Raw genomic sequence first — 16,036 nt, forward strand, 5'->3', positions numbered from 1 at the left:
CGCCCTCACTCCTCTCTTGCTGTCACAGTTGTGGGACACCTTTGGTGGCTTCTTTTCACCATCCTGCTCTGTTACGAAACCCGCACCTGCTCCTCTGGCCATACGAGGCATCCCTAAGTGTTGAATGCCGATGGTCACCAGGTAGCCGGCTGCCCTGGCTTATGGACAGCAAGCTGGGAGTACCAGCCACCTGGGTGTCATAACAGAGAGGGAACATGAGTAGGAAGATGTCAGGGCTGTATCCCAGGGCCCAGCACAGAACTCGGTCCCCTGCAAATATTGGTTGAATGAGTGAATAACTTGGAAGTTATCAAATATCTCCATAGTCCTATTTCTGCCTTTTTCCCTTACAAATATACTCTTTGGGGGCAAGAATGTCCCAACTCCACACACCTGACTTTAAAATGAGCTTTGAGAAAGAACCCATTAGTAATTTGAAGACTGCTTTTTTTCTTTTTTAATTTAAAGCATCGTTAGAAATTGATTCGTAATTACTGTGCCTTATCACATAAAACTCTGCAGAGTATACACAAAACACTGTGCCATCAAGGTCCCCACTTGTCCTGTCACTTGTCTGTCCACACGCTCTCTGACAATGGTAGTCTTGCATTGGAAACGACTTTGTCCGTGAACAAAATCGACAGCCTTAAAAGGTAGAGCATGTAAATATGAAATGATTTTTTTTTTTCCTTCCCATGGTTAAGGCATCTCATGAAAAAGTGTAAAGCAACTTCATTACCATGTTTAAGGAAAGGCAGTTTCTACTCCCTGCGTTAAAGGACCCTCTTTAGACCATTACCCTGTGGCCAACCTACCTGGTTAAACAAAATAGTACCTTAAAAGTTTACGGTAGCTCTTCCTCATTCTCAAATGTCCACAGCTATTTTCCTCCTGTTAATCTCAGCACATTTAAAGGCATATGTAGCCTGCGGGGCGATGAGCAAGCTACCCAGTTTAGTGCAGCCCTGTGACCCGTGGCTTGATGAATTATAGTTATTTCTCAGCGCTATAACGAGAGTCGAGAAAACCTTTTGGAAGTGCAAATGAGGCTAGTTGAACTTTCTGGCTGTTTTTAGAACATAGAACATAGAACATAGAAAGAGTCCTTAATTCTGGGTTTGGTGGGCAGTGATATTCCCAAAAGTTGATAAAATTCAGGAGCTTGGGTGGGTTTGCTTTCTGTGCCCCCAGCCCCCGTGCTCTAGTTAGGACCCCAAGAGAAAAGCCTTGCCAGGTGACTTTCAGAGCTGCTGTTGACTAATTCCAACACCCTGGACGAGTCACGTATTTACCTAGCTTAATTTTTCTAAAAGCAATGTTCATAAGGTCTCCCAACTAACTCCCTTCTCCACCGGTCGGCAAAAGAGTTTTCATGGTAGTTAACCTTTCCTGGACACCAAGGCAGAAGCCCTTAAAAAGCAAATATGTGTCTAGAAGTCCTTGCATTTCTATTGAAACTGTTACTTATTGACACAGATTAGAGCCCGAGGGATTAATGAAGAAGACACTGGAAGGTTTAGTCCAGTTTGGGCCGCTCAGTAATCAGGATCTGAGTCGCCTAAGTCCTGATTTTCTAAGGAATTACTTTTTCTCCAGGCAGTTAAGTGTTTCTTCTGCATTTGTATACACATCACAGATTAACCATGGCTTTGTTTTGCTTTTGAACAGTCAGTGGCTCTGTAACTCATTTGGGATTGTGTGTGTGTGTGTGTGTGTGTGTGTGTGTGAATAAACAAAAGTGTTATTTCTTCACACTAGTACCCAGGACACTCCAGAGGAACAGAAAACCCCAAGCTAGGGTTGATCTAGGGAACCGGGCTCAACCAACCTCCCAGACCCTTTGAAGTGATTTGCTCATCTGCACTCATCACCTCAGAGAACTTTCAATTCATATTTGTGCCCCAGAAAAATTCAAATGACTCCACATTCTAGACGTGGAGGTTCGCTTCCAAGCAGCAGAAGCTATGAGTTAAGTTTGCAAATGATAAGGGGCTAGCAGGACACATCGCATATCCCTTTTACTTCCTAAAAGAACAAAGTGGCTCACAAAAGGCACGGGGTATCCCAGATGACCCAGCATTTCTACTCCTGGGGTACACCCCGAAGAATTGAAATCACATGTTCAAACTTGGACGTGAGTGTTCATAGCACCATCATAATGGCCACGAGGTGGAAACAACTCAATGTCCCTTGTCATTTGAATGACCACAATGTGGTATAGCCACCCAACAGATGGTTATTCATCCACAGAAAGGAAGAAAGTACAGATACATGCTACAACACGGATTGACCTTGAAAGCAGCAGGCTGAGTGAAGAAGCCAGTCACAAAAGACTGCGTATTGTATGATGCCATTCATATGAAACAGCCAGAACAGGCAAACCCGTATAGACAGAGAGCAGCTTGGTGGTTGCACGGGCTGGGGGTGGGGGAGGGGGGGTGGGTGGGTGGTTGGGGAAGCAAGGAGTGACTGACTGTTTCATGGGTACAGCGTTTCCTTTTCGGGTGATGAAAATGTTCTGGAAGCACATAGGGATGACGATCTTACGACGTTGCAGATGATTAAATGCCACTGAATTGTACACTTTAAAATGATTGAAATGATCAATGTTAGGTTAGGTTAGGTGTATTTTACTGCCAAAAAAGCATGGCACAAGACATATCTGCAAAGACTTTTCAGAGTCAGACTGGAGTCCAAACTGAAATGCCTGTGGGACAAGGCAGGTAATCAAAGGGAAAGAGGTGTGAGAGGAGAAAAAGATAGGTGGGGGTCCATGGGTCTCCCTAAATAGACTTAAAAAAATTTTTTTTATATTTATTTTTGAAAGAGAGAGAGAGAGAGAGTGCAAGAGAGCAAGTGGGGGAGGGGCAGAGAGAGAGGGAGACACATAATCGGAAGCAGCTCCAGGCTCGGAGCTGTCAGCACAGAGCCCGACGCGGGGCTTGAACCCACAAACCACGAGGCAATGACCTGAGCCGAAGTTGGGTGCTTAACCGACGGAGCCACCCTGGCGCCCCCTAAATAGACTTTTGAGAAGAGAAAGTTTAAAAGATACCATGCTACCCACAACTCTCGGTTGTTGTTAATGAGTTAGCTAAGGCCCAGGGGCTGTAGGACGCGTAATCCCTGGTGTGAAGGCAACACGAGTCCCCAGATTAGCTCACCGTGGATCTCCAAGGTGGTTTACAGTCTTGAAATGCTGGGACACAATAGATGCTTTAGATAGGACGGGCTTTGGGAAACCTTTAGCCCACAGATAACCAGGTTAAACTTCAAAGGTGGGTGTGCTGTTGGTTAAAGCTAAAAAGATAGGGAGCTTGCGGACAGCAGAGAGGGTCCTGGAACAGCACGTACTGCTTGCTCTGTTTTCCTCGCTTGGTGGATGGGGAATAAAAAGATGTGTCCCATCTACCTCACAAAGAGTTGTTTGATCTGGGACAAGGCATTTCGGCTACGTCCCAGTTTCTCCATCTGAAAAATGGAGATTGCAGTAACCTTTAAGTCTTAGCTGTCTCCGTCCTCAACGTCTGTCTTTGCTGCTAAAATATAAGCTCCTCTCTGAGGGCTGTGCGGCGCATGTCCGTTCTTATTGACCCAGGACCCATCACAGGCCCTGATGCTAGGAACTTGGTGAATATTTCCCAAGTGAATGAGGGATGAGAGCCCTTCATCCTGGAGGAGAAAACGCAGTCAGTTGGGGGCGGGGGGGGGGGGGTGGTGGGGAAGGTGTCACAGTAAAGCAAAGCCTCTCAAGTCCTGGAAGGGGGACGATTTGGGAGAAATGAAATTTGTCCTTCATGCTCCCCTGGAGTCGACAACTAGGACACGAGGCTGCGGTCTGCAAATTGGTGTGTGTAGTCGTAAGATAAAATGGGCCACCTGGACACGTAACAACTTCCCTGACTCTCCAGGTATTTAGACACCGTTCGATAATCATTTAGCTGTAAGTTTTAAAGAGAGTCCATGTTTGTGTGAGTAAAGCCGTCAAGCCGTAAGGTCCTTTCCAAACCTGACATTCGTTCTATTCATGCTTCCATTCCTTCCCTCCAATAGCCACTTATCAAACACTTATCGCTGTGCCAGGAACAGTGTTGGGAATAAGTGGGATAAGACACCGAGTCCTCTGATCATGCCTCCCCTCAGAGGCCTCACATTCCTAAAGGGTAGACAAGACATGAAAATAAGTCACCACAAAAACAGCATATAATAAGCCATTTATTAGCTTTCCTTATCAACACCTGTTCTGTCTGTCATGAACAGTGCACCAAGACGTGTGGCGAGGGCTCCAGGTACCGCAAGGTGGTGTGTTTGGATGTGGACAAAGGCACTGAGGTTCACGGCCTACGCTGCGACACGAGCAAGCGGCCTGCGGACCGGGAGAGCTGTAGTTTGCAGCCCTGCGAGTATGTCTGGATCACAGGAGAATGGTCAGAGGTACGTCCCAGGGATTCTGTAACCGCCTTGAGGACAGCGACAGCCTGAAGGCAACAGAGTGACCTCCGGGTAGGAACGGGGGAGACTGGGACCCACCTGCCAGTTCCACCTGCTGGGGCTAGACCCCTCCCCCCATGTGCAAGGTAGGAGGATGCCTGAGATGATCTCTCGGTTCCCCTCAGTCCTGTGATTCCCCTTGATGTCCTGTTGGTATGATAAAGGAGGAATTATCACAGGGCCTGCTAGTTCATGTGATGCCTGTTGGTGTCTGAAGAGAGTTAACATAAGAAGATGCCCTTCGCGTCAGGGAGACAACAGGGAATGGCAGAGACTGTGACAAACGAGCACGTCCCGTGTGATGGGAGCAGGCTCCCTCCCTCTCCAGCAGAGGCCATGCAGAAATGTGGGTCCGGTGGTACCAGACCTGAGTTTTCAAGGAGGACAAAAATCTGAACTTTTATGTGGGGTCTCCTAACTTTAAAACGTGGACTCCAATTTTTATTTGAAAACGTTATGTGGGGCGAAGCAAACGCTTCCGTGGGCCAGATACGGGAACCAAATGATTTTCCAAAGTATTCAAGGAATCAATTTTTTTCTTCTCTTCTTTTGCCCACATTGCCTAATCTAGAAACTTTTTATTATTAATAGACCAAACACGATCACATTGTTTTCAAACCTCGTAACACTTCTTAAATTTATTTATTTAAATTCGAGTTAATTGATGTACAGTGTAGCCTTGATTTCAGGAGTAGAATTTGTGATTCATCCCTTACATATGACCCCCAGGGCTCATCCCAACAAGTGGCCTCCCTAATGCCCGTCCCCCGCCTGGCCCATCCCCCACCCACCTCCCCTCCAGCAGCTCCTCAGTTTGTTCTCTGTATTTAAGAGTCTCTTATGGTTTACTTCCTTCTCTGCCTCATAATATTTTCAAAGACTGAAAGACCTCTAACATCCAAACCAGTTGTCATTTGCCCAAAAGGAGTTAGAGGTTTCGGAATTACCTGGGCTCATAGCAAAGTTTCACAGGGCAGCGGTCTCACATTTTCAATAGGAGGAATATTTGCATGCAGATGATATGTGTGTTGGGTGGTGAATGCTTCCTTCACTGTAGCTGGCCTAGAGTCCTTTCTAACTATGTCTCCCCATCCTTCTTCTCTTTGCTCCATTGATTTTTGCCTCCCCTTCCTCACCCAGCGGACATCTGGCAATGTCTGGAGACATTTTTGGTTGTCACAAGTGGAGGAAGCGGGATGCTACCGGCATCTAGTGGGTAGAGGTCAGGGATGCTGCTAAATCTCCTAGAGTATGTGGGACAGCCCTCCCCCACCCAGCCACCCCTCCTCCCCCCCACACACACACACAACAGAGAGCTATCTGGCCCAGATGGCCATGGTGCTGAAGTTGAGAAACCCTCCTTTACCCCGACTCTGCATGTTCTCCGACTCTTAAAGAGTGGAAGGGAGACGTGGTCCAAATCATTAGGAAGTACATTTACCATTGGCTAGCCAGGAGCCTGGGAGTCCAGATGCTTGCTCAAAATAGTCCTTGACTTTGGGTTTGAGGCATAGGTTCCAACCCATCCAGATTCCAAGCAGGGTCTGGGGGAGGGCGTCTGGGGAGGGTTCCTCTCTTCTCTTCAACTCACTTCTCCCTGGTCCTCGTCAGGCGTGGTCCATAACTTCTGGTTCTCAGGTAGGGAAAAGCCTCTCTTGCTCCTCAGGCCTCTGAGCTCTCTGAGCTTTCCTCTCTGCCTCCTGGAGGCCTCCTCTTATTAGTTTCTGGCTTACTTCTTGGTCGTTCATCTCTCTGGAGTTTCTACACTTATCACACTGCAAACATTGGCCTCTTCACTTTTCATCTTAGCCAGTCTTTTGTGTGTTGTTATTATTATGCTAAAAGAATTGCGATCTAAGACTGAGTCATGTGACTCCTATAGCTTTATTTTAACCTTAATCTTAACCCCCAACAGATGAGACTTGGAGAAGATCCAAATCTTCTCCAAAAAAAAAAAAAAAAAAAAAAAAAGTCTTCAGTATTTCTGCAAATTCTCAAGTGTATCATGGATTAAAAACTCTGGAAACTTATAGCAAAGTGGAGAAGGGTTGGAGATAGGACCTCACATGGATGCAAGGGCCACTGGACCAGAAATCCCTCTAGAAAATCTTCTGGAAATGTTTAAGAGCCACAGCAAGCCATGCCTTCTCTCTAGGACCTCTGTCCCCTGGAGAGTTGAGTGCTTTTCTCTGAGCTCTCCTTGAATTTGAGCAGGCCTGGGCCAGATGGGAAAAGAGCACCCCATCACCCCTGGCTCATCATGCATTTCTCGGCTTAGGCCTGAAGTGCATCATTAATGCAAGGAGCGCACATTCTTACCATTTCATCCTGCTTTGCTGTTATTTTCACATTAGAAAAGTAATATATGCTCATAATGAAGCAAGCACATGACCCCCCAGGGCATGGAGAGTCAAGAGTAAGAGCTTCCCTGCCTCCCTCCTCCCCACCAGTCCCCCCTCCTCCCTCCCAGCCTAGACAGACCCAGCATTGGCTGGCGATCTGCCCACACGCGAAACACCCCAGGCCAGCCTCGCCCTCCCCGGGCCTGGCCTCTGCTGGCTCTTCAAGCATTTGAACAGTGGCGAAGAAGGAAGAAACATGCACAACATTTCCAGGTCTCGAGCCATCTGAAAAGGAAGGACCAGGGATGCTCCGTGTGCCTCTGGCTGGGCCTGTCACCCTCCTGCCTCCAGGACCTCTTCAAGAGGTGTCTTCTCCCTGGAACAGGTAGTTATAGGAGACGAAAGCCACGTGGCTGAAAGCGCCAGCTCAGGAGATGTTAGGGAGGAATGACACTGTGGCTTTTAATAGCTAGTGAGACCTCATGGATGCGCCCCCTGGAAAAAGCAGACCACACCACTTGCTGCGGACTGTGTCGGGGGTTCATCCAGGACGCCTCCGGCAACCTTTGGTCTAGAGAATCCTGATCCTCTCACTTAATTTTATGTGACACCTTCCCAGGGGATGGCCGGTTATCTGACCACATTGTCTAAAAAACACCATCAAAACTAAATTCACTACAATGCACTTTTATTTTCTAAATATAGTGTATCAAGTGCTTAGCGTGGGAGGTTGAACCTACTTGAACATGGCGTCAATAGCCAATTAGGTGTCTCATCACAGGAAGGATCTTGGACACTAGTAAGACGTCCTCTCTCTCTCCTTTGGCGTGTTGTTTGCATATTTGTAAATGCCGTGTAATGATGGTCAACGGGTAAAGTGACTGCCTGATCTGGTTAGATAGGCAAAGAGATAGGAGAGCAGAAGGGTGACATTATCGGTCCAGACGTATGGGCAGGGAGAGCAAAGAGAGAAGGAGATTGAGTGCGGGGCAGACGGGAAAGGAAAACGAACGGAGCAGGAAAGGAAAACTGTGCCCAAGTCCCCTTTTGGCTAAGTGCTTGGGTTTCACCTGTAACTCAGGTGAGCTGTGACACGCCCTCCTCCCGTCCCCCGTGGCCACATCTCCGGTTTGGAGAAGCATGTGCAGTGGGGCTATGGGGAGCGTCTAAATGGAACCAGGGAGAGCTGGAGCCTCCTCCCCTCCTCCCCTCCTCCCCTCCTCCCCTCGAAATCCAAAGCAAGGGCTCAGGGCGCCCCATCCCGCAGCGGGGGCCACACTAGATCCCCGAAGGCGACTTTTAGGGTTGTCTGTCCGCGGTGCGCTCGGGGCCTGCCGCTTGCAATGCACAAACAAGCTAATAAAGTGAGAGCTCTCTGCAGCGTCGTCCGGGGTCAACGTTGGATGTGGGGGTCAGGGGCCTATTGTGGGCTGCCCCCAGGCGCTGCTCCAGCCTCTCCTCCCACCCCCTGTTTTCCCAGTGCTCAGTGACCTGTGGAAAGGGCTACAGACAAAGGCTCGTCTCCTGTAGCGAGATTTACACCGGGAAGGAGAATTATGAGTACAGCTACCAAACGGCCGTCAACTGCCCGGGCACTCAGCCCCCCAGCGTCCATCCGTGCTACCTGAGGGAGTGCCCTGTGTCGGCCAGCTGGAGAGTCGGCAACTGGGGCAGCGTAAGTAGACTGTTGGGTGATCAAATGGGAAAGCTTTGGGATCCCAGACTTCATCTTAGACATGTCTTGCCTCGGCCATCCCAAGGGATCCTCCTTCCGGGAGGGATGCTGGGAAGACACTGGCGTTAGCACCTCGAGGTGGGCTGATGGGAAGAGAAGGTTCTCTTCTCGTTCGGCAGGGTGGCCAAACCCAGAGCTTAGAGCACGGGCTCCGAAGCCAGACGCCCGCCCTGTGCATCCTGGCCCTCCTACTTGCCAGTTGAATGAGAGGTGCAACACTTCCGTGTCTCTGTTTCCTCATCTGCAAAATGGGTGGTGGTGAAGAAGGGACGAGTTAGTATGTAAACAGCTCATAGATCATAATAGCACACTTCACGTTACGCTTTTTTTACCGCGATGTTTTTCCACACCAGCTCCCGGAACTCTGTCACCTAGTAAGAGTTACACAAGAGTTCGTTGTTGCTTCCGCGGTTAGGAAGTCAGCAGACTCTAGTCCCTCTTCAACGGGAGTATTTCACTGCATTAGGCGTACAATAAGCACGAACATTTAAAATTGCGACTGTCCTTGGAGTATTGCCACCACCCCCTGGCTCCTGCCTACTAGGTTCTCAGTGTGGCCAAGCAATGAGACAAAGTACAGGATCGGTTTAAAGGGGTTAGGGTTTGAATCCTGGCTCTACCATGACCTTGAACAAGTTTCTTGACATTTGGGCCCCAATCTCCTCTCTGTAAAAATAGAATAATGGGAGTACTATCTCAGAAAATTTTTGTAAGGCTTAAATGAGAAAATTATATATCGCATATATATGTCATATATATAAGTATATATGTTATGCATGTAAATATAAATACACAGGTAAGATACACGCATATATGAACATGGATGTATAATGCTTAGCACAGAGACTGCTCCACTGTAAGTGTTGCACATACGTCAGCACTTGTTTTCAGCAGCCTAGGGTCTGAAATGACACCTCGGACGTGGAGCTGTGAGCCCCGCGTCACTAGACCCCAAGCCTCCCGGGTTCCGGGGCTGCATCACTGACTCTGGTCTGCCTTCCAGTGCTCAGTGTCCTGTGGTGTGGGAGTGACACACAGATCTGTGCAGTGTTTAACCAACGAGGACCAGCCCAGCCACTTATGCCCTGCCGACCTGAAGCCAGAAGAAAGGAAAACTTGTCACAATATCTATAACTGTAAGTGGGCCAGCTGAAGCCCTTTCTCCGGAGCACGAAGACCAGGGTTTCCTTGTTCGTTTGCCCACCCTCATTGGAAATAGAGACTTTATAAGATAAATACGTGCTGGGGATGAAATGCACAGCGTGAAAACCATAGTCAACACTGCCGTATGCTACGTTTGGAAGTCACGAAGAGAGTAGATCCTAAAAGTTCTCATCAAAAAGGAAAAAAAAAACCTTTTTATACATCTATCTGTAGGAAATGATGGATGTTAACTAAACTTAGTGTAACTATTCACAATCTGTAGAAGTCAAGCCACTATGCCCTACGCCTTAAATCTATACACTGCTATAGGTCAGTTACCTCTCCATAAAACTCAAAGAAAAAAAAAACATTTATCCCCAAAAAGGGAAAGAATTTATTCTAAGGAAATTATCCCCACCCCCCCGCCTTTTCAAGCTGCAAAGTGTTAGTGTGAACAGTATCATTCATTCCCCAGGCAGACAGCGGGGGGACCCGGGAGCATCACACTCCATTTGTACGTTTCGTGGTTTCTAGGTGAGTTACCCCAGAACTGCAAGGAGGTAAAGAGACTGAAAGGTGCCACTGAAGATGGTGAATACTTTCTGCTCATCGCGGGAAAGCTCCTGAAGGTGAACAATGGATATCAGTCATTATTTCTAGAATGATTGGAGAGTGAGTCGCCCTGGGTCCCATGGTCTCACCTCTGAGCTGCTCTTCCTAGGTTATCTCTGGCCTCTCTTTCAGATATTCTGTGCAGGGATGCAGTCTGACCACCCCAAAGAGTTCATAACCCTGGTCCACGGTGACTCAGAAAACTTCTCCGAGGTATACGGGCACAGGTAGGAGCGTTCGGGCTCGGAAGGGCACAGACAGCTGGAGATGCCCCGGAAGTAGCTGCCATCCTCACCAGAACATTCTCTCTGCGACGTAGGCTGCACAACCCAACCGAATGTCCCTACAACGGGAGCCGACGGGATGACTGCCAGTGTCGGAAGGACTACACGGCAGCTGGGTTTTCCAGCTTCCAGAAAATCAGAATAGACCTGACCACGATGCAGATAATAAGTAAGTCCGGTAGAATGTCACGGAGAAGGGACGTGCTCATTCCTCTCCCCATTCAGCCAGCGCACTGCACTCCGCACACTGGCCGGGGGCAAGGCTCTGAGATGCTGCGGGGGAACGAGATGGGTTGCCTCGCCATCCAGCGACGACAGCTGGGGTCCAAGCTGCGTGAGGGCGGGGTTGGCTCCTTTCCGTTTTACTGCTGTACAGCCAGTCCCTGGAAGGTGCCTTGCCCAGGGCGGAGCTCCCGTCAGATTTGTGAGAAACGAACGCGTGGAGTAGGTGAAGGCCACTAAAAGGGGACCACTGCAGTGGGGGGAGTCAGGACGGCATCCCCCAAAATCTGACACTGAACCTGACATCTTAAGGTCAAGTAGCAGTTAGCCAGGCACAGGGTATCGGCGTGGGGAAAGGAAGGGTAGTAGCAGAAGCTTTGAAGGGAGAAGACAGAGCAGCTGCATGCCTTAAAGAGATTCTCATGGAATCTTCCATTCCCCCAACCGCCTCCCCCCTGCACAGTGCACACACATGCAGGGGCACACAGCTAATTTTATCCAGTTGTCGATTTACAGAAGAAAAGCGGACCACGGGCTTGCCTCTTGTAACCAGCCTCCGCGCGAGCTGATTTCATCCTGCAGCCAACACTTCCTTTTCGTAGGGACGTTAATCACAGGCGTGGTTGTAGATAGCTGAATGATCCAAACGTGTTCCCTCGAATAGAGGAAAAACAGAAATAATGAATAATTTTTGCTCATTACCGTTGCTCCCGTAATATTGCATTGCTTTCCCCTCGAGGTGGATGAAACTTGATTTGTACCAAGCTACTTTTTTAATTTTTTTTTTTCAACGTTTATTTATTTTTGGGACAGAGAGAGACAGAGCATGAACGGGCGAGGGGCAGAGAGAGAGGGAGACACAGAATCGGAAACAGGCTCCAGGCTCTGAGCCATCAGCCCAGAGCCCGACGCGGGGCTCGAACTCACGGACCGCGAGATCGTGACCTGGCTGAAGTCGGACGCTTAACCGACTGCGCCACCCAGGCGCCCCTGTACCAAGCTACTTTTTATCACCTTCCGCGAGCCTGATGGGGGCTCAAGGCCGAGAGTCTGCAGTTTTTCCGCTTAGAAAAACACTGCAGCTGAGACTCCGGGCTTCGGTGTGCTGTGGCCACAAGGGCCCCTCTCTTTGCGGGACAGGGAGCTCAGACTTCCTTCCCACTGGAGCTTGGTTAACTGTACAAAGATGAAGGGCTCTTGCTGTTCCCGAAAGGCAAGGGGGAGAGGTAAAAGCGGCCTCTCCTTCCACCAGCGATGGCTTTTGCGAGATCCTTGCTTCGACTCCTCCTGCTCTGTGTAGAGCTGCTCTCCGGAGCTATGAAGAGGTTAAAAACACAAGCATTGTTTTCATTGGATTTTTTTTTTTGAAACTCCAAGGTAGCCCCAAACTTGAGAAACTGCCATTAATACTTTCAAGATGAGGGTTCTAACCGCGCCACATTTTGGCAGGCATAGTGCATTGGCCATGGGAGGGCAGCTAAAGCCCCAGGAAGTAACTCCTAAGTAGCTGGAGATACTTTTGTAGCCGATTTCTTCCCATCCTTACAGCTGGGAGGCTGTACGCAGGAGACTCACAGCCATCCAGTGACGCTTACCTTTAATGGACGTGATTCACGTATTTATTTATTTATGTGAGAATCGATTCCAAAGTCATCTTAAACCCCCCTTTTGGCTTCCAAAGTCATCTTAAACCCCCCTTTTGGCTTCCCTCCCATGGAGAGACCTTGCAGATAAAACCCAGGGAGCGAGGCTCTTGAACCACAGATCCAAGGGGGAAAGCAGTGCACATCTGGATCTGTTGCACATCTGGATCTGTTTGCTCACTAATGACACTTCGGGTATTTTTTTTCTCTCCGCTCTCCCTCTTACTCTTTCTCTCACTATCCTTCTTCCCTCCCGCCTCCCTGTGACTGTCCTCCCTTCTGTACCTTTTCGGACTTCTCTCTTCTCTCCCTTTCTGCAAAACCCCGCAGCCACTGACTTACAGTTTGCCCGGACCAGCGAAGGACACCCTGTCCCTTTTGCCACAGCCGGGGACTGCTACAGTGCTGCCAAGTGCCCGCAGGTATGTGCTAAGGGCTCCCCCCACCGAGGACCCACGTCCCACCGTGCCCGCAGGGGACCCCTGGCTGCTTCTGCTCCCGGGAATACAGTTAGAACAGCTGCTCTGGAGGGCAGTTTGGCCCCCTGCAGGAAGTCTCAGAGATGCTCCGAGCTACTCATCTAGCCATGCCACTCCTAGGAGTGTTTCCTAAGGAACCGCTCAGAGCTACATGGCAAACCTCTGCATGCAGCAAAATGCACCTGCTATAACGGTAAACATCTGGAAGCAGATTAGGCATCAGAGGGCAGGGGTTTTGCTTAAACAAACCGTGCTGGTTCACAGAGTGAATGTTATACCGTCAGTGACAGGCCGGTATAGGCTTCATGACTGGCTCTTTAAGAAAATCACAAGTCCTGCTTTGTAGCATTTTTGCCAGCCTCCCAGGTGTAAATACTCTCGCTCCGCCCCGCCCCCACGCCCCGTAACTGATTTCAAGCCACCAGCATTACGTCCCCAAATGGGGAGTCCGGCAGAAATGCACACGATCGGCTCTCGCAAGCCAGGACGAGCGCGCTCTAACCCACCACCACGGTCAGCCGTTACAAATTGTAAACGTTGTGTGACAGAAAAACTGCTATCCCTCCTTAGATGTATAAAACGTGTAGTGTCCAGACGAAAGGCAAGTTTATCATCGTCTGCTGGATTTGCTGTTCAGCAGAGCCGCTCAGCGGCCATCTCATTGCCCAGCCACACTGCCGCACGCCCTTGTCGCCCTGGAGGTGTGGATATTTTGAAACGCGCTGTCGTAAGGATCTGCCTGGGGCCGCTTTTGCAAAATCGGCATCATCTTTGCAAGAAGCTGCGGCCCTGAGAAGGCGTGACGAATTCCGTGATTCCGGCCAGGAGAACTTGGCCTCAGTTCTGGCTTTGGTTCTAAAGGGGTCCTCACGAGGCCGTTGCTAAACTCTGGGCCAGGAGTTTCCCACTCCGCCCCCCCGCCCCCCCCCCCCGGGCCTTCAAAAGTCTGGGGACCAGGACGGGGAGCTGCATTGGGAATACACCATCTCCCCAGGATGGGTTTAGGCCCAATCAGAGACCATCCGAAGACAAACACATCTGAATTTTCTTTTAACAAAGTGTTTTCTCAGCCCCCAGCTTCAGAAAGCAATGCTAAACATTTTAGGGAAGTGAAAAGGAAGCTCTCAGGGAGAAAGAAAATAAACAAAGGACATAATGGTAAAAGGGGGCCTCTCCTCTATTACCCAGGAATTGAAAACTTTTGAAGTGCTGTTTCTTTAGAGCAGCAGATGACTTCAAACACCCCACTGGTGTGGGTTGCATTTTAACAGCTAATAGATTAGCCCTGTCCTGCCTTTTTCAAAAGTCTGAGGATTTTCTTGTTTCTCTCTGCGCATCTTTGGGGAAGTTTAGGTAAATGAAAGGTAATCTGCATTCATTTCTTTTAATAATTCAGAGACAAATGAACTTATTGATTTGCTAAATCCTGACCCTGAAGCAATTGCTAAATGAGAAAACCCAAAGCCCGTGAGAAGCTAATTTGTATTTTTTCCTAGCCTGTTCTTAGCCATATCAGGGGTTTTCAGAACTCAATCCCTTAGACATTTATTGAGCACCAACTCCGTATACTGATGAAAGCCCTGAGTTTTGCAGACGGGTTTTCCAGGAAAAGGTCCGCAGAAGCACCCTTGTGCGAGGAGCTTTGGAGCAGTCGGCCCCTCCTGTGACCTGCTGATTGCACAGAAGCCAAAGGGAATGTGCTGTTTCCTCCTCGTTCACACTGTGGCTTTGGCGACTTACTTAGCAGTAAGAGCAGGTCCCCCAAGGGCCCTCAATGGGAAATGTAGCCAGGATGTGTTTTCCTCTTCTGACCACAGGGGATGCGGCGTTACTGTTACTGATGCTGGTATTGGTAGCATTTACTGAGTGTTTACTAGAGTTTAGACTTGGCTCAGCATTCCTAGGTCGGTGTGGCATGTCACCCCACAGCAGCCACCAGCGAGAATGTCCCCCCTTTTCAGATGAGAAAATGGAGTCACAGAGACATGGGGGAGGGGTTGCCCAAACCCACACAGCTGGTGCTCAGTAGAGGCGGGATTTGATCCCAAATGTGCCTGAGTGCAAATCCACGATGGCAGATGGGTCTGCCTCACCCCACTTGCAGAGAGGACTTTGCAGCCTTCTCCTTTGTCTGAACAAAGAACAAAACCTCTCCTAGCCTCAGGCACATCTTTCTCAAATCCCTCTGGATCCTCTAGTGCATGCATAACCCGGAATTACTTCTACCCTCTTAAATCAGCCACAGGAGGTAGTAGCTATAACATTCACACCCTCTACCCCTCGAAGATGAGGGCTGTAGGGGCAAAGATGTCTCACCTGGAGCTCAGAGGACAGTAACTCTTCACTCCTCACGGGACCCTTAACTTAAGGTGGTCATTATCAGCTGAAAACGTAGGTCCCCTGTGCTGGAAAAGGTGGAAAGAGAACGAGGAGGAAGACCGCCTGTTCCATCGGGTCTGTCACCCACTCCGAGAGGGCAGATCTAGCCAGACGTGTGTATGGAAGGTGCTTAGACACCGGACGCCCGGATCAGCGGGGGGAGTTCTTGGGCCAGAAGGCAGGTCAGGGGCCTGGACCTTGCAGGAACCTTGAGGTCAAAGCAGATCACACTACCTTCTCCTGCAGTGCAGGGGGAACAGACCGTCCGCATGGGAAGCAGGATGGGAAAGGGAGAAAGAGAGGGATCCTCGGCTGCAGTGGGGTCTGGTCATAATGAACGGTGTGAACACGGCCTCAGGACAGGCAGGAGAGTGAAATAAGGAAATAGCAGGTGAGATAGCAGAGCTGGAAGAGGTGTGTACCTGAGGAGGCCGGGCAACACTGGGCTTCGTGCCTCAGGGCAGCCACAATCACGGACACTTACTGAGGCCACTTCGCCTACCAACCACGAACGCCTGTAGGGTACTGTCATAATTTCCAAAAATACTATTTATTTATTTTTATTTTTTTTTTAATTTTTTTTTCAACGTTTATTTATTTTTGGGACAGAGAGAAACAGAGCATGAACGGGGGAGGGGCAGAGAGAGAGGGAGACACAGAATCGGAAACAGGCTCCAGGCTCTGAGCCATCAGCCCAGAGCCTGAC

At 49.3% G+C, this 16,036-nt stretch overlaps 1 protein-coding gene across 3 annotated transcripts in view; it reads left to right on the top strand.

Moving 5' to 3' along the window:
• ADAMTS9 (ADAM metallopeptidase with thrombospondin type 1 motif 9) overlaps positions 1-16,036 on the top strand; it is a 163,238-nt gene that overhangs the window by 131,866 nt on the left and 15,336 nt on the right. For all 3 annotated transcript variants that reach the window (XM_086697656.1, XM_086697654.1, XM_086697655.1), the window contains 7 exons: positions 4,261-4,434; positions 8,314-8,508; positions 9,572-9,704; positions 10,246-10,340; positions 10,456-10,550; positions 10,643-10,776; positions 12,803-12,894. In XM_086697656.1, the coding sequence (XP_086553782.1) occupies positions 4,261-4,434; positions 8,314-8,508; positions 9,572-9,704; positions 10,246-10,340; positions 10,456-10,550; positions 10,643-10,776; positions 12,803-12,894 (918 nt within the window). The remainder of the gene's footprint in view (positions 1-4,260; positions 4,435-8,313; positions 8,509-9,571; positions 9,705-10,245; positions 10,341-10,455; positions 10,551-10,642; positions 10,777-12,802; positions 12,895-16,036) is intronic.

The sequence above is a fragment of the Puma concolor genome, chromosome A2, assembly GCF_028749965.1.
Source record: "Puma concolor isolate L17-30 chromosome A2, mPumCon1.1.hap2, whole genome shotgun sequence".
Classification (NCBI taxonomy): Eukaryota; Metazoa; Chordata; class Mammalia; order Carnivora; family Felidae; genus Puma; species Puma concolor.